Source organism: Mustela lutreola, chromosome 1 (genome assembly GCF_030435805.1).
Source record: "Mustela lutreola isolate mMusLut2 chromosome 1, mMusLut2.pri, whole genome shotgun sequence".
In the NCBI taxonomy this organism is placed as follows: domain Eukaryota; kingdom Metazoa; phylum Chordata; class Mammalia; order Carnivora; family Mustelidae; genus Mustela; species Mustela lutreola.
This window is the reverse complement of record NC_081290.1, coordinates 101,252,060-101,272,792: the sequence shown is the minus strand read 5'-3', so window position 1 is coordinate 101,272,792 and position 20,733 is coordinate 101,252,060. Positions and strand designations below refer to the sequence as shown.

At 48.6% G+C, this 20,733-nt stretch overlaps 1 protein-coding gene across 1 annotated transcript in view; it reads left to right on the top strand.

Annotated features, from left to right (window-relative positions):
* Positions 1-19,847, top strand: part of HADH (hydroxyacyl-CoA dehydrogenase) — a 47,225-nt gene extending 27,378 nt beyond the window's left edge. The window contains exons 3-8 of the mRNA XM_059171385.1: positions 698-855; positions 4,574-4,700; positions 8,164-8,253; positions 11,990-12,062; positions 17,908-18,024; positions 18,949-19,847. Of these exons, the coding sequence (XP_059027368.1) occupies positions 698-855; positions 4,574-4,700; positions 8,164-8,253; positions 11,990-12,062; positions 17,908-18,024; positions 18,949-19,067 (684 nt within the window). The 3' untranslated portion in view covers positions 19,068-19,847. The remainder of the gene's footprint in view (positions 1-697; positions 856-4,573; positions 4,701-8,163; positions 8,254-11,989; positions 12,063-17,907; positions 18,025-18,948) is intronic.
* Positions 19,848-20,733: the final 886 nt, after the last annotated feature.

Genomic DNA, 20,733 nt, shown 5'->3' with positions numbered 1-20,733 from the left:
CTTTAGATAAAATGGCAGTTGATAGAGGTGCCGCCTTTGGCCCACACTAAGGTCTGTTTGTGGAAACGTGGAGTCACAGATAAGACCACGGTGGGACTGCGATCTCTTCGTGAGCAGAGGCTGTGACTGGCGCGTTGTTGTGACCCCAGTAGCTCCTGTGCTGGGCACTGATTGCTTGCAGAGTGACCGCTGAGTCTGGTGTGCTGAACTTCTCTTGCCCTTACTCAGCTCTTCTCTGCCCCTGTTAGTGATGAACAGTCAGTACCACGTCTCAGACTAATGAAGGGTGCTAAGCTAAGCTTGTCCTCTTCTCCGGAAGGTCATATTTCAGCACCTGTTTCCTGCAACAGCACGTGGCAATCTGTTCACAGTGGGCACAGAGAGAAAGCCAGCCCGGACGGGTGCTGCGAGAGGGCTGTGTGGTGACTGGGCAGAGCCGATGAACAGCGTGAGGGCTACGGCCTGTGCACCACAGCCATCTCGACCAGCAGCTGGCAGGTTCCCAGGCTGATCCTTGCCCCAGCGTCTGCAAGTACCTGAGATGCCACCATCCCTGAGCAGACGTGTAGGGAGTTTTATTGCTTAGAATCCCTGGGTGTATTCAGGTTGCAAGTTCGCCTGTCCTCACCCGCAGATCGCACATAGCGTTTTCCAGTGGGTCCAGTGAACGCTCTCTTCTCCTTCCTCCCCCTGTCAGGCCGGTGATGAATTTGTGGAGAAGACCCTGAGCAGCATATCAACCAGCACAGACCCCGCATCCGTAGTCCACAGCACGGACCTGGTGGTGGAGGCCATCGTGGAGAATCTGAAGGTGAAGAACGAGCTCTTCAAGAGGCTGGACAAGTTTGCCTCTGAGTACGTGACCTGTGGGCATTCTCGTTGGGTCTAGGGGCTCCCCCCCTGGGCTTGGGCTCTTCTCCCAGGAGGGAGTCTTTTGACACCAAGCCCAGTTCTCCAAGCTGTTTCCAGAAGACCTGACGCTCTTTCTCTTGTCCTCCATCCTCCCACCCCCAGTCGGCTTCCCCAGGCTTGGGCTGCCTTCATCAGATCCTTGTCCCCCAACAGGGGTGGGGTTCCCCACAGTAAAGTGGGGCATCCTTTCAGGGACAGTTCTCTGTCTCTTGCAGTGTCTGGGCCATGGCCCCACCCCGGGCCAGAGGATGAAGAGGCTTGGGCACGTCCTCAGAGGTCTGCCGAGGAACCTCAGGGTCGTTTGTGTGTCCCCCTTTTTTGAGTGGAACATACAGAGTGGTGCAGTTGAGGGCAGTGCCTGTCTGTCTACACAAAGTTCCCTGAGCTTTCCTGTTTTGAGCTTTATCTGGCTTAAGTCACAACACTTGGGAGCAGTATAGGAGCACTGAGTTCTCACCGGGTGGGAGAGGAGAGTCAGCCCCACGCAGGTCAGGCATCTGGGTGCCTGGGGCTCAGGAGCGGTGGTGCAGCTCTCTTTCTCAGAATCCGGACCCTTTGTTTGTGTTTGACTTTTGGCTTTTGGCAGTCGTGGCACCGCTCTCCTTGGGGCTTGTATATCCCAGCTTCCTGGATAGAGCTGAAGTCAGAGTACGATTATAGGACAGAAGTAGTCCTCAGCCAGTGAGCAGTGGCTGGAGAGGGATGCTCGCATACCCGCCTGCTGGAACGGCAGCCCCCATAGCTGTATAGCCTGGTGTCTGAGAAGCCCTGCCCTGTCGCAGAGGAGAGCCCTGCTGGTCACCTGTAGGTCGCCGTGCTGCGGAGTAGGCTCATGCTCCTCATAAGTCACGAACCCCACTGGCCCCAGGCAGTTTGGCCTTTATTGAAATACTGGTCATTCCGTGGTGACAATGACAGGTCTGGCCGCCCTCTCGTGCCTGTGTGAGTAATGGAAGGACTGTTGGGGAAAGTCAGGGGGCCTGGGGCCTGGGGCCATGTCCCCACCTCTGCTCTCTTTCCTCGGACAGTCATGAAGTCTTTCTGGCCATCAGTGTTTATCATCTGTAATTTGACTGAGGGGTTAGGAGTAAATCCTTTCTAAGACCTTCCCCGTTCTGACTCTCTGAAGATGAATTTCCCTAGTGATCTGCACAACAGGGGTAGCAGTGTCCTGCTGCACAGACTTCTTTAGGGTATTCATTCGAATTGGCTCAGTTTCCCCAGCACCTCCTGTGTGTCAGGCACTGTGCTAGGTTCTTCCACTTAGGTTCCTGTCACACAGATGAGCCTTATGAAACGGCACTCCAGAGGAGGCACACTGTAGATGTAACCTTGCTTCTGGCTCTCAGCTGGCCATCTCTGTACTCTTGTTTTCATTTCATTTATTTGTTTTATTTTTAACAAGATTTTATTTACTTATTTGACAAGAGAGCACAGGGCAGAGCTGCAGGCAGAGGGAGAGTGGGAGGGAGAAGCAGGGTTCCCGCTGAGAAGAGCCTGATGTGGGATTTGATCCCAGGAGCCTGGGATCATGACCTGAGCTGAGGCGAGCCACTTAACTGACTGAGCCACCCGGGCGCCCTCTTGTTTTCCTTTCAGATCCCCTTTATTAATCCCCTACTCAGTTTTGTGGTTGCCTTTTTAGGTAGCTTGATTGAGATATCCTTGACTGTTGATTTCTGCAATGATTCCTGTAATGGGAGAGGAGAACATGTTCTAGTGGTGAGGTTCCCAGTAGCACCCCTGACACGCCCTAGGAAAGAACACGACTTCCTTGGCTGCGGAAGTGCAGATGAAGAGGGGGGCCGTGGCCCACAGAGAGCCCAGCTGTCCTGTCCTCCCTCCTCTGCTCCACCAGAGTCTCCACTGCGCCCTCTTGTCTTCTCTACACTAAGCCTTGGGGTGTTGCCAGTGATCATCGTGTTTGTGCTGTCGATTTTCTGTTGGTACGTGTAAGAGGAAAGTAGTGTTTTGGGTCCCTGAGTGTCAGAAAGGGAAAAGCCAAAGACCATCCAAGAGTCCAGTGTCCAAGGAAAATGTGAGGGTGTACTTTTTTGTGGAAGGTAAGGCACCCCTGTAAATTGACTGTGTCTGCACATTGTGTTTGTGTGGAAAGAAGGCAGTATGAGAGCTATTAGGAGCAGAGCCAGCCTAGCTGATTGGGTGAGGGGGAGGTAGAGGTCTGTGAGGAAGAGGCATCTTTCCCCTACTTGTAAAAGGTTCACTGAGACCACCTTGAACTGGAGACACTGGGGACTGGGCTCTGATGTAACTTCACCCTTTAATGAAACGGGCTGTCCAGTGTGCTTCCATCTCTCCTCTCTGCAGGGAAGTTGCCTTCCGTTGTTCTATAAGACGGCACCCCAGTATGAGTGTAGCAGCCCCTGCCCGTACAGCCTTGGGGTGCCACAGCCTTCTGCTGTCCTTGGGGTGCCGTGACCTGCTGCTGTGGTCACAGTGTGCAGCCTCATGGTACCTGTGCCAGCCACACTTGTGTTTCTTCCCTCCGACCGCTCCTCCCTGACTCACCCCTGATTGCAGGCAGATTGTAGTATTGCCTTTCGGGTAAGCTAGAGCCCCCAAATCGGGTCAATCAGGGGCCACTCTGCCGGCCTGCACCAGGCCGTCTGGTTCTCGTTAGCATTAGGTGTTTTATGTTTGTGTACCCACAAGGTGGCGCTATAGGAAAGCCTAGAAGTCTTGCTTGTCTTTGTTTTCAAGATTTGCCCCTAATGCCTTTGGCACCCCACTTTATGGTGGTCTTTAAAAATTGAATTTGGATTAAGTCAATATGAATTTTTAGAAATTTATATTAGCAGACACACACAGATGGTACTGCTTTTTTAGATGTCTTTCTTTTTCTTTCTCTCTTTCCTTCCTTCTTTGAGAGTGAGTGAGGCTGGGGTAAGAGAGAGAGGAAGAGAGAGAATCTTAACCCCCATGCGGGGCTCAGTCTTACAACCCTGAGATCATGACCTGAGCTGAAATCAAGAGTTGGACACTCAACTAGCTGAGCCACCCAGGCACCCCTACTTTTTACGGAGATTTTATAAGCAGAATACCTTGAGCTACATTTCTTGTAGATGAACGTGTATCCTTCCTTCTCCAGATCTACCTGTGTAACCTTAAAACTATTTTTGGACCATGTTGGTTTTTCTTCTGTTTTCATTTTAATTCCCATTCAATGGAACATGAAAGCTTTTCACTTGAGGGGGAAAGATCTTAGTTCTTTTCGAGTTTTTTGTTGACTTTGAGGGTATGTGGCATATCCTTTCTGTCATTAATCTGTACTCACTTGGGGTTTCATTTTGTGACCGAGGCTGCTACTTAATTAACCTCAATTTTCCCCCACATACCATAAAAATTAACAAACACAAGTAGAGACATGTTGCTCCCCAAAATAAATGGAAGATTGGTAAAGATTACACCTCGGAAACAGGTAAGTTTAAATTACCTAATTTAAAGATTCAACCTTGAAATGAAACTGGTCACTTGATTTCAGCTTCTTGCGTGAAGATCTCTCTTCCCCGACTTCCTCCAGGGGTCAGGACAGCAGATCTGGGCAGTGGGCAGTGGTCTTATGCATTGTACCGAGGGCAGTCCTGTTTGTTGCAAAAGACGGGACTCATCCCGACACTCCACTGTCTCTCTCTCTCCGCAGACACACGATCTTTGTCAGCAACACCTCCTCTCTGCAGATCACAAACATAGCCAACGCCACCATGAGACAGGACCGATTCGCTGGGCTCCACTTCTTCAACCCGGTGCCCATGATGAAGCTGGTGGAGGTTGGTGGGCGTGTGCTTGTGTCCGTCTGCTTGCCTCGCCAGTTCCGCCAGTCCTGCTCTCAGACTCATGCCCCTTCTGCCATCTGGGGGGGTGGTGGCTCCAGGTGGATTTTGTTGGGTGGGTGGAAGGTGTCTTGGGGCACGGAGCCAGAAGAAGAGAGAGCCCCTGATATGTAGGGAGGCCTCTGTGCTTTGTTTCTCTGCAGCCCGGTGGTCTGACCAGTGAGGTCCGGGAGGGATCCTAACTCTTGGGATGTCATTTACTTTTTTGTGCCATATGGGCTGGGCAGTACAGGAAGAGGCGTCTGACTGGGAAGACAGCACTGCAGACCACTGGCTCTTGGAGGCCACAGAGGCCAGAGCCACACGTGTTCATACGGTCTCAGTGAGGTCAGTATGCTCCAGGCTGTGAATGGAATTTTATCAGCCTGTTTTAACACAGGAGCCACTGCACCCCCTAGTCCACTGTCACTGGGGTGAATTCTGGCCCAGGTAATCAGGCCTTACTGTTGTCTCCAGATGAGGCCCATCTCCCAGTGTTTTGATCGTAGCTGTTCAAGCAGCTCTCCATAGCCTGAACCTCCTGAGCACAGACCTTTGGAGGGGAGTGGGGCCCCTGATGATCCTGTTGGGATCACTTCCGCTTTCTTGCTTGCTTGCTTGCTTGGAGACTTGGGTACAGGGAGACGAGTCACAATAGACAATTTGCACCTGAAATGTGGCAACTTGCCTTTTACAGGGGGCTAATTACAGGGTCTGAGGAGTAACCGCTGTTAAAGTAGCATTTGTTCTGGGGTTGAAGAGTTATTGCCGTGCGAAGTGTGGGGGATGTGAAGCCAGGCAGACCTCCGGGCGTGGGCCGGGGCTCCCTGGGAGAGTCTTGGGGTTTGCTTTCTCCCCTGTTGCCTTCTCCTGCCAGCCCTTTCCATCCTTCATCTCGCGTGCCCTTACCCCTGCATCCCCTGCCTAAGCATTCCCCTCTAATTCTAATTCACTTTTAATGACTACTGTATGTCCTAAATTTTCTCTCAAAGACAGCTCTGAGCTGTCTGTGGTAGGAATTTATCTGTTCTGCTAGCATTGCTCCTCAGCTGCTTCCCGAGTACTCTCCCGTATGAAGGAAGTTTTTGAAGAAGTTGAAGAATTGGGGGGTGGGGGGCAATAAAAGAAGCAGAGAAGACCAAAGAAGTGGGATGGAATTTTCAACCTTTCGGTGCTTAGGGACTAATCACTTTCCTAGTTACTGTGTCAGGTACGTGTGTTTGGAGATAAAGACACATTGTATACATTTCCTTTAGACTCTAATGCTGTTTTCTTCTGCAGTTATGTAATAGTGTAGGCCTGTGTCTTTGGGAAGGTAGGGTGTTGGTTGTTAAAGGCCAATGCTTAGCATATGTTACCATTTTCTAGAAAATGTTTTCTAAAAGTACTCTTTATTCAGTTTTTATTCTTGGGTGTTCACATATGTGTCGCTGGTGGTGAGCATGACAGTGAATCATGTCCTAAGTTGAGCCTTTCTGCTCTGCTTGGGACAGGACTCACACGTATGTATGTAGGTGTATTTTTCCAGACTTTGTATTGGAGCTATAAACGGAATATCTGTAGCACATGGCTGCTTGTTGAATGGGCGAATAAATATGCCTCCTCTTATTAAAAAATCTTTACTATTGACTCCTTTAAATCAGTAAATTACATTTGAAACTCTATAATTAGCAGCCTTTGTCTTAGTTCAATCTGCAGGATTCTGCTGGAGACCTTTTCACACCTCCTTTTGCATTACTCTCAGATTGCTGTTGGGTTGAAGGTGTTTGCAGAGCAGTTTCTGGTCCATCTCCTCCCATTCCTCATCCCCATCGTCCTGGTGCTTTTGTCTGTGCTTCTCATTCACTTAATGTCATAACATACAGCCACACCCCAAACTGGGATCACATTAAAAGACGGGTGGTGGTAATTCTCTCCATTTATATGGCACCTTTCATCCTGCACAGACACTAGCTCATTAAGCCACACAGCCCTCTTGCAAGATGCAGGATGTGGCAGATATCATTATCCCTGTTTCATAGTAGAGAGGTGAAGCACGGGGGTTGACTGAGTTGTCTCACCTCATATAAAGGGTCTAAAGTAGAAGCCAAGCCTGTTTGCTTTGACTCCCATTGAAGTTCCTTTACTGGCATTTACATCATATATATATATATACACATATATATATGTATGTGTGTGTGTGTGTGTGTGTGTGTATATATATATATATATATATATATATATATATATATATAATATAATTTTTTTTTTAATTTTAAGTTTTAATTCACCTGGGTCTCTTTCCATTTGCCAAAATCTAGTTGCTGACAGGTGTGCTAACTGTGTCCTGGGGCTGGCTGCAGGTGAGGTAGTTGGTGAGACCTCCCAGAGTGGCAGCGGCCTCTGTGAGCAGGGCAGCTGGGCCTTTGCTTGCTTGCAGCTCTGGGGTCCAGCGGGCTGCCAGGAGCCTTCCCCAGGTGCACGTCAGGTGGTAGGCCCAGCCTGGGGTAACTGTGTCCTGGAAGTGGAAACCTTCCTCTAGGATAAGCCTGTTCTTGGGGCATCTGTGCGAGAGAGAGTGGAGTACTGGCGGCAGAGTATTGGGGTGTGGCAGTGGAATACTCATCTCAGTGTCCAGACAGCTGTAACTTGGGTAAATCACTCTGTTTTCTGGGGGCACAGTCTCCCCATCTGGACCAGAAGATGGCACTCCAGGCAGAGTACTATAAGGGCACTTGTCATACTCCATAGACCTCCATTACCTCCCTGAAGTATAGTAACAGTACTGAGTAAAACAATATCAAAGTCAGCATTTCCTGAGCACTTTCTGCCTCCTACCTTTAATGCTTCCCTTCCTGATCTAATCCATTGTCACCTCACCTCAGCTGCTTGAGGTGGGGAGAGTGAACTTAGTGTCATCTCAATTTCAAGAAATGTGCCCAGGGTCACAGAGCCAGTAAGTGGTGTGATGGACATTTGAACCCAGGGCTGTCTCAGGGAGAAAGTCTATAAAACTCTCCTACACACATACACATTTATATTTTAAGCCTTGATTTTGTACATTTTGTAGTACTTCATTATCCTTTTTTGAAAGATTTTACTTATTTGAGAGAGTGCACACAAGAAGTGGGGGGATAGAGGGAGAAGTAGATTCCCTGCTAAACAGGGAGCCTGATGTGGGGCTCAATTCCCAGACCCTGAAATCATGACCTGAACCGAAGGCAGACAATGGACTGAGCCACCAGGCACCCCTAGTTCTTCACTGTCTTAATGTGGACATTTTGGTAAACGCTTTGTTTCTGGGTTTAGATTCTTATATTATGGAACTAAAACTATTTTTACCCCCTTCTGTATCGACACTTTACATCAATATTTTCTTGAATTGTTCTGTGGTAATTGTTTGCTGACTCCCTGGTCATAATCCTCTGCTTTGCATTTCCAGGTCATTAAAACACCAATGACCAGCCAGAAGACTTATGAATCTCTGATAGACTTCACCAAAGCCTTGGGAAAGCATCCTGTTTCTTGCAAGGTAGTGTATAGGTACTTTGGGAAAGGGGTGATTTTCCTCAGAACTGACTAATTTGGGGTAGAATTCATCTATAGAAGGATGTGAGGTCTGGGGACACTCCCATGACAGGGCTGTCTGGGGGCTGGGAAGAGCAAGCTAGGCCTCTTCTCTAGTTTGCTGGCAGGGGAGCTGGACCCAAAGCCTTGCCCGAGGCTCTCTGATAGATCCTTTGAGATCTGAGGAGAGCCAGGGCTTCAATTGAGGAGAGTGGGTCTTGGCTTTTGTCTGTGGATGGGCTGCTATGTTTCCATAAATGGTTTATGTGGTCCCATTGGCTTTAATTTCTGCTGGGTCTGGGGGAGCCATGGAGCCTGTGTGTCAGCGACAACGTGGTAGACATGTGTGTCCCCAAACTGAAAACCAGCGCCTCACTTTGGGAAAGAGCGCAACAGGTTGCTAGGGAAATAACGAGAGAGGGGAAGAGCCTACTTCCCCAAGTGGGATTAATGAAGCTGTTTCTCAGGGAGTGTGGCATTATGGTTTTGTGTCTTGTTTTTCATTAAGAAGCAGGGCTCTGTGGGAAGCATGCATCCCACCTTTCTTCCCTTCTTGCCACACTCCAGCACTCCGTTGGTGTAAGTGAAATGACCCCAGCTGCTGTCACCTGCGGTCATTCTCCTTCTGTCTCCGTTGCCTCTAGCTCCTCTTTAGTCCTCCCAAGGCTCAGGACTATACTTCTGCTATACTTATACTTTTCTAAATGGGCACTTGTGCCATACTGTTAAAAAGTCTTGTAAGCGTGCATCTCTTTTTTTGACCATACTCTTTTCTGTCACTTCTTTTCTGTGTAAAGGTCTGTTTCTGAATCCTCTGAATGAGTCCTCCGTCGGCATGGCCCCCACCCATAGGCTTGAGAGAGCAGGCTTACGTGCCTGTCCCCCCGTCCAGGAGAGTAGCCTTATTAGGAAGTCTCATTTTTTAGCACTCACTTTTGATTTGTTTAGTGGTTTTCCTTTTTAGTTTTTTTAATTTTTTTTAGTTTTTTTAAAGATTTTATTTATTTGGCAGAGAGAGACACAGCAAGAGAGGGAACACAAGCAGGGGGAGTGGGAGAGGAGGAAGCAGGCTCCTGATGAGCAGGGAGCCTGATGTGGGGCTCGATCCTAGGACTCTGGGATCATGACCTGAGCCAAAGGCAGATGCTTAATGATTGAGCCACCCAGGTACCCCTGTTTAGTGGTTTTACATTGACTGGATTTTTTTTTTTTTTAAGTCCAATAAATAGCCAGAAGTTGCACTCTCTCACTGGGTTATGCTTTGTTCATGGCAGAAAGTAGTAACGGTGTGAGAAAGAGCATCTGTGTGTAGTGAATGAAAAACTAGATAAGAAAGTGGAAATGTGGGGCAGGCAGTGATTGTCCTTAGCAGCATAATCATTCATTCACAGAGAGTGAGGATCCCTTCTTCCACTGGAGAGGCCCCCGCAAATGCAGGAATCAGAACTCCCTGATCTCATAAAACTGCCTTGTTACATCATGTTCAGAACTCTTTCTGGGTGATACCTTCCAGCTTTTTGGGTCAGTTACTCGGGCTCTTGAAGTGTCCAGACAGTGTAAGGCAACCCTGAAGAACAAGGGTCAGCACACTTCCCTGCAGGGGGCCAGATAGTGTTTTCCGGTATGTGGTCTCTGCTCTAACTACTCGGCTCTGTTGTTGGGGGTGGGTGGAGCGGCGGGGGGGCGGCCTAGACAGTACACGCAGGGCCCGTGGCTGTGTCAAGGTGGTGGAACAGTACAGAGGCAGGCTGGGGGCTGGATTTGGCCTGTAGGATCACAACAGACCAACACACAACATAGCAGATGATGCTGATGCACCCGGACTGTGTGTTTCTTCATAGTGAGACTTCTTGAGAACGTGGTGTGGAAAGCATGAGACCATGGACTCTGGAGCCAGCATGACTGGGATCACATCCTGGCTCTGGCACTTGTTAGCTGTGTGATCTTGGGCAAGTTACTTAACCTCTCTGGGTCTCAGTGTCCTCTTCCCCCTGGTAAAGGTAATAATAGTGCTTATCTCACAGGTTTATCATAAGGAGAAAATGGATTAATATTTATAAGGTACATAGAACAGTGCTTGGCACATAGTAAAGTAAATATAGCATATTTAATAAATGAGTATAAAAGTATAATGCATCTGATTACATAAAGTTAAATTGCTTTATTAAGGGACTGTGTCTCTTTACGGTACAATTTACATATCAATATCGTGAGAGTACATGTCTCTCTGAATCAGCAGCAGCATTGAATATTAGCATGAGGGGGAAAAAACCCTTTTGCCAGTAATCTTATTGGCAAAATGCCATTTTATTCTAATGAGAACAACTTTGATTACTAGTGAGTTTGAATACTTCGTGAGTTTTAGCACTTTTTTGGTATTGAGCTTTGTGGATATTAACTGTATAAAACTCCATGTATTCTGATTGGAGCAAACATTTTCCCCAGGGTACTTTCTGACTTCTAACCTTGTAGAAGTGTGCTTCATCTGCCCTGTCCTGAGCTTCTACAGTAAACTTTCTGAGGTTTAAAAGCACTTTGGCCCTAGTTACAAAGTCAGCATCTTTTCCTTAATACAGTTGTGGTTAAGCTGATGCAGCTGTTTTGCTCATCCCTGTGGTCCTGTGGAGCTAGGAGTAGGACATGCTTTCTGCTTGTGCAGAGTTACAGGAGGGACAAATCCAGTGGCTTTACTGCCTAGTTTACACAGCATGCAGTCAGGCTAGTTTAGACTAATGAGGGGGGCAGGCTGGCTTTCATTTGTACATTTATTGAGGGCCTAGTGTGTGTACTAGAAAGGGAACACAGGGCCCAGGGCAATAGCGAGGAGTTCTGTTTGCAGGAACATTGCAGCCTTTTGTTTAAATTCATACCATTTACTTAGTGGTAATCAGCTTCATAGAAATAACACCAAAAAAAATTACCAGCCCAGCCTGCCTCACAGATTCCCCCAGAGAAACCACATCCCACAGGAGACCTCCAGGAGAGCTGATGAGCATGGTAATGATGAAGAAATCGAAAGGGGTGTGTTGTTTGGGGCAGGGGGTCATCCGGGGTGCAGGGACCTTCTGCCCTGGCACCTGTCCCCAGTTGCACTGCCTGGCACAGTGCCCTGGAGTGTGAGAACAGCCCAAGTAGCCCAAAGATGGCAGCTGGGAGTCCAGGCAGTGGCGCTCCCGTGCAGATGGTGGTGCGTGCTCTTTCCAGAGCCCTGAAAGGGGTCCTGGCAGGGAGAGGGGTGAAGGGGCTACCGTTTGAGGGTTGGCCGTGTGCATAGCATCTTGTGTGTTTTCTGAGTTGTCTTCACAACTTGTGGAAATTATGACTCTCATTTCACCTGTGATGAGCCTGATTTCAGAGTATCTCAGTGTCAGAAACTATTAGCATTCGAGCCAAGACGGCCTGCCCTCCGAGCTGCGGTCTTTCCAGTGACCTCTCTGCCTTCATCTGCCTTTATTTCAGGATTCCTGCAGTGAGGGCATCTAGGCTTGATCTTATTTCATTTTTTTAAAGCATTAGAACTGTTGGATAAATTGTCATGTACCATAGAAGTAGGGCCATGCTGGGAGTTCAAAAGAAACCTTGAGAACGCTGAGCTTTGTCAGTGCAGGTCATTTGATGCAGAGAAGGGGCAGTCTGCTGACTCACAGAAGGTCAAGTTCAGTGAAAATTCACCTGTCTTTGATTTTTCTCTCCTAAAACAGGACACTCCGGGGTTTATTGTGAACCGTCTGCTGGTGCCATACCTCATGGAAGCGGTCAGGCTGTACGAACGAGGTAGCTGTCCTGATCCGCGCTGGGGGACAGTGGGTCTTAGCTCTCGGTGCTGCTCCCTGGTTCTCAAGCAGTCCTGTGGAAGTGGTGAGGCCATGCAGGGTATAGGAGGTGCTTCTGTTCCTTTAGCTCTGTGAATCAACCTCCCTCTGGACCCCAGGACCTTTGTTGTTGTGTCCCCCTGCCCCTCTGGGTTCCCTGTGAGGCCTCTGAGCTGCTGAGATGTGGCTCTGGAATGTCCCCTCTCCCCCCAAGCACCCAATTACAGTCAGCCAGAGCAGCTGCATGACCAGCCCGGATTTATAGCCTGAATCTCTGCTTTTGATGATGTTTCCTGCTTAAAATAGTAATAGTGTAAAAATCACTGGACTAAGGGACCTTTAACATCCTTAAAGTTCTGAAATTTGTGACTCTGTGATAGATGATGGGAGGTAAGTGACAAGGCTAATAGGGGACAATGACTATTTCTAAGGGCCTTCCCCATCTTACTAAGTGATGCCATGGTGATTTGATGATTTCTTTTTAACCTTAAGAATGGTCTCAAATGTTTTTCTCAATACTTGTTGGTTTACAAAGAAAGATTTCCCCTGTTATAAAATTATAGAACTTGGGACATGGTCCAAGGTTATAAAATGGTGTGCATTCTCCTGCTTCCGTTCCCTACCAACATTTCTGGAAAGGTAACTATCATGTCAGCTTCAAAGGCAAATAGGCCTTAATAGGACTGGATAAAAAGCAAGTGTAATTGTTTTCAATTACTTCATTCACAAATGCTCGCTCCTGAGAATGTCATTTTTGAAACAAAATATTTATACCAGCTCTTCAGAGAGATGAAAGCACATTTGCTTCCTCAAAATCTGCTTTAAATATTAAAACTTTCCTCTGTTTTATGGAAGCATTTGCCACACTTTTGCTCTAAGATCAAACCAACACTTCTGTGTTTATCTATCAACAAATATGCCTAATTACACCTCAAAGAGTGTGTGAAGCATTTTACCCTACTTTGAAAGGCAGGTGTTTTTTTTGTTTGTTTGTTATTTAGTGTAATGTTTTAGAATGTAGCATGCGGGTAATCTACTTCTTAAGGTTTTTTTTCCTCACTAAAACATACTGTCTCTTTGATATATTTTCGGATGCGCCTTGCATCTGATCGTAAGTGGAGAGGCGTTTTCTTGTCTTTTGCTCCCTCCCACTGGCATTGGTCGCTTTGACCTTCTTCATCAGCACCCCCCACCCTGCCCTGTGAGGTGAGGCTGGATAGGGGGGGTCTGAGCCCCGGTGGACGTGTTCTTAGACACTGCCCACCGTGCTGCCCAGGACAGCACGGCACTGCTCGCCCCTCTGCCTCTATCCCCGCGGCTGCTTGAAGCCTGGGAGCTGGAGCATTGGCTTCGGGAGCAGCTAGGGCCATGTGTGGGGTGGGCGTGTGGCCCGGGAGGCACACTGCGGTCTGGACTCCACAAATCCTACCTTGGGCTAATTACCAGGCCCCTTTGCCCGGTCTCCACTGCCCCCCGCCCCCCTTCCGGCCCGGTGAGAGGGGCGCCCACTCTCAGCGCCTGGTGGAACCGCGTCAGTTCGCCTCTGAAACCTGAACTAGTTTGGACCCTTCCTCTCCTGTCTGCCCTGCCTGTTCATTTGTCACATCGTCCGGGAGGGCGAGGAGACCCTACCTGCCGCACCTTCCCACACACGGCGAGGAAGCTCGGGGCCGGCAGCGGAGTTGTGCAGCGAAGACACTGACACTTGGCTTTGCCCCGCCTCTTTCTAGCTTCTCCAGGGAGCTCCTCTACGTATGACACCATCTCGGTCGGTGTGGGCCCTGGTAACACCAGTCCTGCAGACTGGGTGGTATATCAACAACAGACATTCAGATTTCTCACGGCTCCACAGGCTGGAAGTCGGGGTGCCAGATGCTGGGATTCTGGCGAGGGCCTCTTCTGGGACGCACACGGCTGCCGCCTCGTATTTTCACATGGCAGGGAGCAGAGAGGGGAAATGAGCTCTCCTGACTCTTGGAAGGGCTCGCATCCCTTCATGGGGCTCCACCCATGATCTCATCTCATCCTGGGGGCAGGGGGTTAACATGCATTCTGGGGACGTGCACAGTTGGTCCCTCACAGAGCCTGTCAAGCTGGGCTGTGTGTGCTATGTGCAGAGCTTGACGACGTGCCGCTCCGAGTAGGGGAGGCCCCTTGGGGGGCTGTGTTGGCATTAGAGGAGTCACCTCTGTCACGGCCGCTCAGGCCCCCTGGGTGACTGAGGGCCCTGCACTAGCGCTGCTGGCCAGCTCCCTGGGGCATCTGGGGACACTGCGTCTTGTCCCCCGCCACTGCTCTCTGATGCTCTTGGCCTCTTGGCTTCTTCCTCGGGCCTGCCTTCTCAGTCCTTTGGCTTCTGCCCTCACTCTGCGTGGCTCTCACGCGTTCGTGCTGTAATGCGGGGCCCAGTGGGTGCAGTTGGTCCCCCTCATCCCGGCCGCTTTCTGTCCAGATCTTTGAGCAGGCTGGTGCACAGACTGCCACACCTGTTGGAGGCCCCTTCCTTCCAAGCCCCAGGCAGCTCTTCTGGGAGGACTGGGCTGGTGGGGGCCCCCATCACAGCGTGACACACTGCGCCCTGTCATTCCTCTGCTCAAGACCTGTTCGGTGTTTCTGTCGTAGCCCACCGGATACAGTTCCCTTCCCGGAGAAGCTGCTCTCAGCCTCCCCTCTGCCCTTGCTGCCCCTGCGCCTCTCCCTCTGCCAACGGACCTTACTCCCACTGTTATTACAAGGTCCTGCTTGATATTCCTGGGGTTCCAAGCTGGTCCTGATCTGTGTTCTTTTCCCTCTCTTTACAGCTTGACTCTCCCTCAGGGTGGTTGCCACACTCCTCCCTGTGGCAGGGCGTGTCCCTCTGTTGCTGGGTACTCTGTTTTTCTTCTGGGGCCTGGGAAGTGTCTCCTCTTTATCGTGGCCCAGAGTGCCTGGACTGGCACTTAGGGAGCTGTTGATGGAGAAGGGAGTAGGGGTGCTGCCCGGTTTGTTGTTAATGCCAAGAGTGGTTGGCAGGTGGCGCTGGTGAGCCAGCCTAGGAAACAGGAAACACTTCCGGCTGCTCGCAGCTCCCCACTGAGCAGGAGGCCTGGGGGCTCACTGAGTTAGGGGCTCTTAACTGGGGAGAGGTGGGAAGCCCCATGAACCTCCTGAAGTTGATGTGAAGTTTTGTGTTTGCGTTTTATTTGGGGCAGGTGTCCTCTTCTCAGTGAAGTGCTTGATTCTCTACAAGTTTAGGAATTATTGGTCTAAAGCACAGTTCCATATTTAACTCCCACATGGAATAGCAATCTGTGTGCTTTATTTCTCCCTCTTTTTGCCTCTTTTGCTCTGTATTACTGAGAATTTTTAGAGTTGCTGACTGTAATACCACTTAGATTCTTCTTTTTTTAATTTTTTTTTTAAAGATTTTATTTTTATTTATTTGAAACACAGAGAGAGAGATCACAAGTACGCAGAAGGCAGGCATAGAGAAAGAGAGAAGAAGGCAAGCTCCCCTCTGAGCAGAGGGGAGGCCTCAATCCCAGGCCTCAATCCCAGGACCCTGAGATCATGACCTGAGCCGAAGGCAGAGGCTTAACCCACTGAGCCACGCAGGCGCCCTTAGATCTTTTTTCTTTGATATGCTTTATCTTCATACTGTTTTTTGAAATAAAAGAGTCTTCACATGAGTCTCTGAATTTGGAATTACAGAATTGCCTCCAGGGTTCATTGTTTGTCCTTGAATATAGATTTGATAAAATGGCTTTAGGTAAGTTGGGACTGTTGTGCTACGAGATTTCTGTTCCCAGGAGCGGATATTCTAATGAAGGGAGCCATCCACAGCGAATGAAGCAGTAGATACCGTGTTAGGTTGTGACCAGTAATCTGGAGAGAGATAAAGAGAAGAGGATGGCGGGAGTCCTAGCCTGGAGTTCTTACAGTTGCTAGTTTATATGCAGGAGAGGGTGGGGTGCTCTGATGAAGGGACACTTGAGCAGAGGCATGTGGGAAGCAAATGTCAAATATTGGAGGAGGGAGGACCCTAGGCTCAGGGAGCAGCAGGTGCTGGGCCAGGAGAGGCACATGCTGGGTGGTCTTTTAGCATTCTGACTCTTAACACCACAGAAGTCTCAGGGTCCAGTGAAGGCCTCTGAGCAGAATCCATTTATCAACTGCTGTGTTCTTGCTCATTTCTCCTTGGTGCATGCCTTTCCCTCTGCCTGGCATGCTCTTCCTGCCTGCCCGTCCCTTGGGATTCTCTTCATCCTCCAGGACCTGGGCCTCTGTGAGTGGGTTTTGGTGAAATGTGGGCACTGCAGTTAAATCTCTCACCTTTGCCCATGCAGAGACGTGTTGGTCTTCATGAATCTTCAACAGGGGGTTGGTGAAGTTTTTGATTTACATATCTGAGTCGTCCCGCTATATCATGAGTACTTGAGTGGTGGTCTGGTGTTTCTCTGTCTCATCCTAAGTCTCTGGTGCCTGGTATGGAGCAGACATAGATAAAAGTGGAAGGAAGGAAGGAAGGAAGGATACCACCTGAAGCTGATGTATTTGATCATTTTTGCTCTTTTTGCTTTCTTATAGCCTAAAACTCAAAATTGTGATTCTCAGCACCCCTGGTTGACAAATCACTGGAGCACTAATAATGTCACCCATAGGAAATAATCAGTTGGTATTTTAATCACCTTCAACTGTATTTCATAGACTTTTTAAAAAATAGAGTGTGGGGGTGCCTGGGTGGTGTGATTGGTTAAGTGTCCAACTCCTGGTTTCAGCTCAGGGCAGGATCTCAGGATCATGAGATTGAGCCCCACTTCAGGCTCCGTGCTCAGCACAGAGTCTGCTTGGGATTCTCTCTCAGAGAACTTCAGACCTTCCAGAGTTCTGCTTCACTCGTGCTCTCTCTAAAGTGAATAAATAAATCTTTTAACTACACACACATACACACACACACACACATATGTATATACATATATATATATACATACATATACATACAAGTAGCTCCTATTATTCATGTCTAAAAATCTGAAACATGTTCAGGTATAAAATTCTCTTGGAGTATTTGAACTTTTTTCTCCTTTCAATTAGCTCTGGTATAATTCACCATTTCTTTATATTTTGGAACAAAATTCTACATAAAATAAGCTTGTTATAGACTATTCCCATTCCTCATTTTGGAGAAAAGGAACCAGGTTGTCTGAGAAACTTGTGGCCCGAGGACCATAAGAGTGAAGGGTAAAATTCCAAGGAAAAAGCACATTGGCTTTTATCCTAGTCTACGAAACTCAAACTTGAGTGGCAATTCTAAATCAGATTTGGGCTTCTTTTTGAACTTTATCTTGACTAAAGGGTTGATGGGAGTGGAATTCCAGAGGAATACTCATTACTTGTAAAACCAAGAATGCTGGAAAAGTAAAACATGCATAATAATACATATAAAAATACAAAGGTTTGTTCTTTCCTGTTTTAAAAAGGTCCTGTTTATCAGTAAAAATGATGCTCTAAGCTTTAAGTGATGTTGGGAAATCCCAGTCCATTAAAAATAACTAATGTTTCCAGGCCACCAGGGCCTTCTCCCTGCGTCAGCACCGTAGCAGTGCTCTCGAATGGACGTTGCAGAACAGCTTGGCGGAATGGCTTTGGAAATCTTGTGGTGTGTTTGGCGGGTACCTCTGTGATGAAATCTTACCAGTGCTAGAAATCCTGACTTTGGATGTTTTTTGAATGTGCAAATTTGCAAAACTGAATTCTGGGGTTATCAGTGTGACAAGGAGAACCGTGGGAAATACAGTGATGGCTCAGTGCTGCCCTCTTGTCCTCAGGTGATGCATCCAAGGAGGACATTGATACTTCCATGAAGCTGGGAGCTGGTTACCCCATGGGCCCATTTGAGCTTCTCGATTACGTGGGGCTGGATACTGTGAAGTTCATCTTGGATGGTAGGAATTGGACTTCTCTCTTATCTTTCTGTAATGCAGTTGAGGTAGTCTCTTTTGACCGTGAATTACAGTGCCTGTTCACAGCCGTAACTTCACACCTTCCAGAGTTCTTTCCCACCAACTTAAAGATTCAAGTTAAAAGATGGCAGGAAAAGGAAAAATGTGCTTGCCAGCATCTCCTCACAGGGTAGCTTATTTTTAAAACTTTTCATCTTGAAACAATTATAGATTCAGAGGAAGTTTCAAATATGGCACTGACCGGTTCCGTGTACCCCTTCCCCGGTTTCCGCTAATGGTTCTGTGGGATAGGATCGCACTGGAAGCGGCTATTGGTACACTGTGTCTTTCCATCATAAATGCTCATCTGTGTGACCTCCACTTCTGTGGAGCTCTAACCTCCTTTAAAGACAATAATATATCTATTTAGTGGCTCTGAAGACGGTAAAGATAATTATGAAAACTGGTCTCCTAAAGTTTAGTGTAGCTCCTGCTCCCACCTCTCATGAAGAATACCCAAGTATTTGTGGGGAACAAGGAGGGTTCTAAGTGAAGCGTGAACTTTTGGATTTAATGAGCCTGCCAGATCCCAGTGGCAGCAAATCCCAGTTTTTAACATGTACTCCAGAAGTCGTTTCGTGGTGCCACTGAGGAGTCCAGGGGGCAGAGTCACTGGTTCTGTGTTTGTCCCTGGACTGTGGGTATCAAGCATTTCCAGGAGGAGACTGCGTGAGTGGCGGGGCCACGTGAAGCCAGCTGTGACAGCCACGGTTTGTCCGGCGGTGTCCTCCCAGTGGCCTCCTGCCTCTGCCACAGCAGAGCAGGGCCCCTTCTCCCAAGCTCCAGCCCCTGCCTTGCCCTAGGGATGCTGAGGTGTCAAAATAATCCCAGCGCTCCATCCTAAGCCCTTTTCCCTCCTCTCAATAGGATGGTATGAAATAGATCCAAAGAACCCCTTGTTTCAGCCTGTCCCGTCCTTGAAGAAGCTGGTAGCGGAGAACAAGCTGGGCAAGAAGACTGGCGAAGGTTATTACAAGTACAAGTGAGGCTCAGCTTGTCTGGCTCCGGGAGGAAGCCCCGGAGGCACGTGCCAGCAGCTCCCCCAAGTGCCCACGGGAATGTTCTGTGGTCAGACATTCCCTCACACAGCACAGTCTGTTCGATGTGCATTTTGATTATAATCTAGCTGACGTAATTATTTACACTACTTGTCGTAATGGCAGATTCCACCATTGAGAACTGATTTCCCTTTTTCAGTCTGTTCATTTCTGTGTATTTTCTGAAAAGCTTTACACCCTCAGTGCCTTGGAGCAAACCTTACCATTTTTGTCAAGAAGTGCCCAAATTCCCTCACTTGTGGAGGGGCCGGCACTTGCTCTGGGTGCTGCTGTGTTGGGTGTTCCCGCGTGGGAGCGTGAGGAGCTGCCGGTGGCGTGGCTAGGAGGTGCCGCCGTGAGCAACACCCGCACCTGGCCTGGCCAAGAACAGTTGCTCCCCGCAGCTGCAAGCCTTACCGTGTATTTGGGGCGCAACCTGAGACGTCATGTCTTTACCCATCTCGGGCTGTCGGTGGGCCTGTCTCCAAGTGCTTGGTTTGCGGGAAGAGGTTTCATTCACATCCAGAATCTCAGTGATGATGGTCGGTCTGTCTGTCTGTCTCTCTCTTTTCCCCATGAGAAATCATTGCAACAGACTGCCTGTAAATTGATTCTAATAAAATGCAATCTTTTAATCTGTGAAAATCTGAACTGAAATAAACGTGTATAATTTAAAATTGTAACATGCTTGAATGGTTACAGAAGTAAAGGTTGGTGATTTAGTCAAAAGCCTTGCCCCATCTTCTTTGGCCTGTTATAATTTTTTTAAAAAAGATTTTATTTATCTCTTTGTCAGAGCACAAGTAGGGGGAGGGTCAGAGGGAGAGGCAGAACTCCCCCCTTCCCCACCTCATTGAGCAGGTAGCCCAGTGCGGGACTCGATGCCAGGACTCCAGGATCATGACCTGAGCCTAAGGCAATGGCTTAACCGAGTGACCTCCCCCACGCCCCTGTTGCTATTTTCATACCGCCGCAGGGGCAGTAGGCGTTTCGGTGGGGCCGGCCTGCCACTGTCACTCCGTAGACTTCTTACCAGTAAAGCAGTAGTAAGGGCACAGAAAACAATTTTTAAGGAGCATCTGTTTCTTCTTTGCCAACAAAGAGAAATAGTGTAACATAAGCTTCTTTTCATCATGGAGTTGAGAAAGTGTCTTCCAAGATAGAAATTTGAAGCAGGAAAGACATCAGAGACCCTCAAGTCCAGCAGCCCCAGTAACAGTGCTTAAGGGACGCGCCGAGGTCACAGAACTGTGTCAGAGCAAAATAGCACGTCTGAAAATTTCAAATCCAGACATTTCACACAGGGCCGTCCCCAACACGGCTGTCCTTGTTTGGTGTCCTGGGTCACAGTTCTCATGGTTGAGAGATTCCCACCCCCCCACCCCTGTGTCATGGTCTGGTTAACCCTTTTCCTGACTCTATAGCATCACGGGAAAATAATACGGTACATTTCTACCCACGTAGAGCCTGGCTTAGGAAACTTTTAGGGTATTCTTATAAAACATTTCCTAACGAAAGAAAGGAAGCACCTGTGACACCACCACCGTTGCAGTACCCAGTCCCCTGTGGTCGCACAGGGCCCTGCTGTGCTCGGGCTGCTGCTTGACCTCGGCCA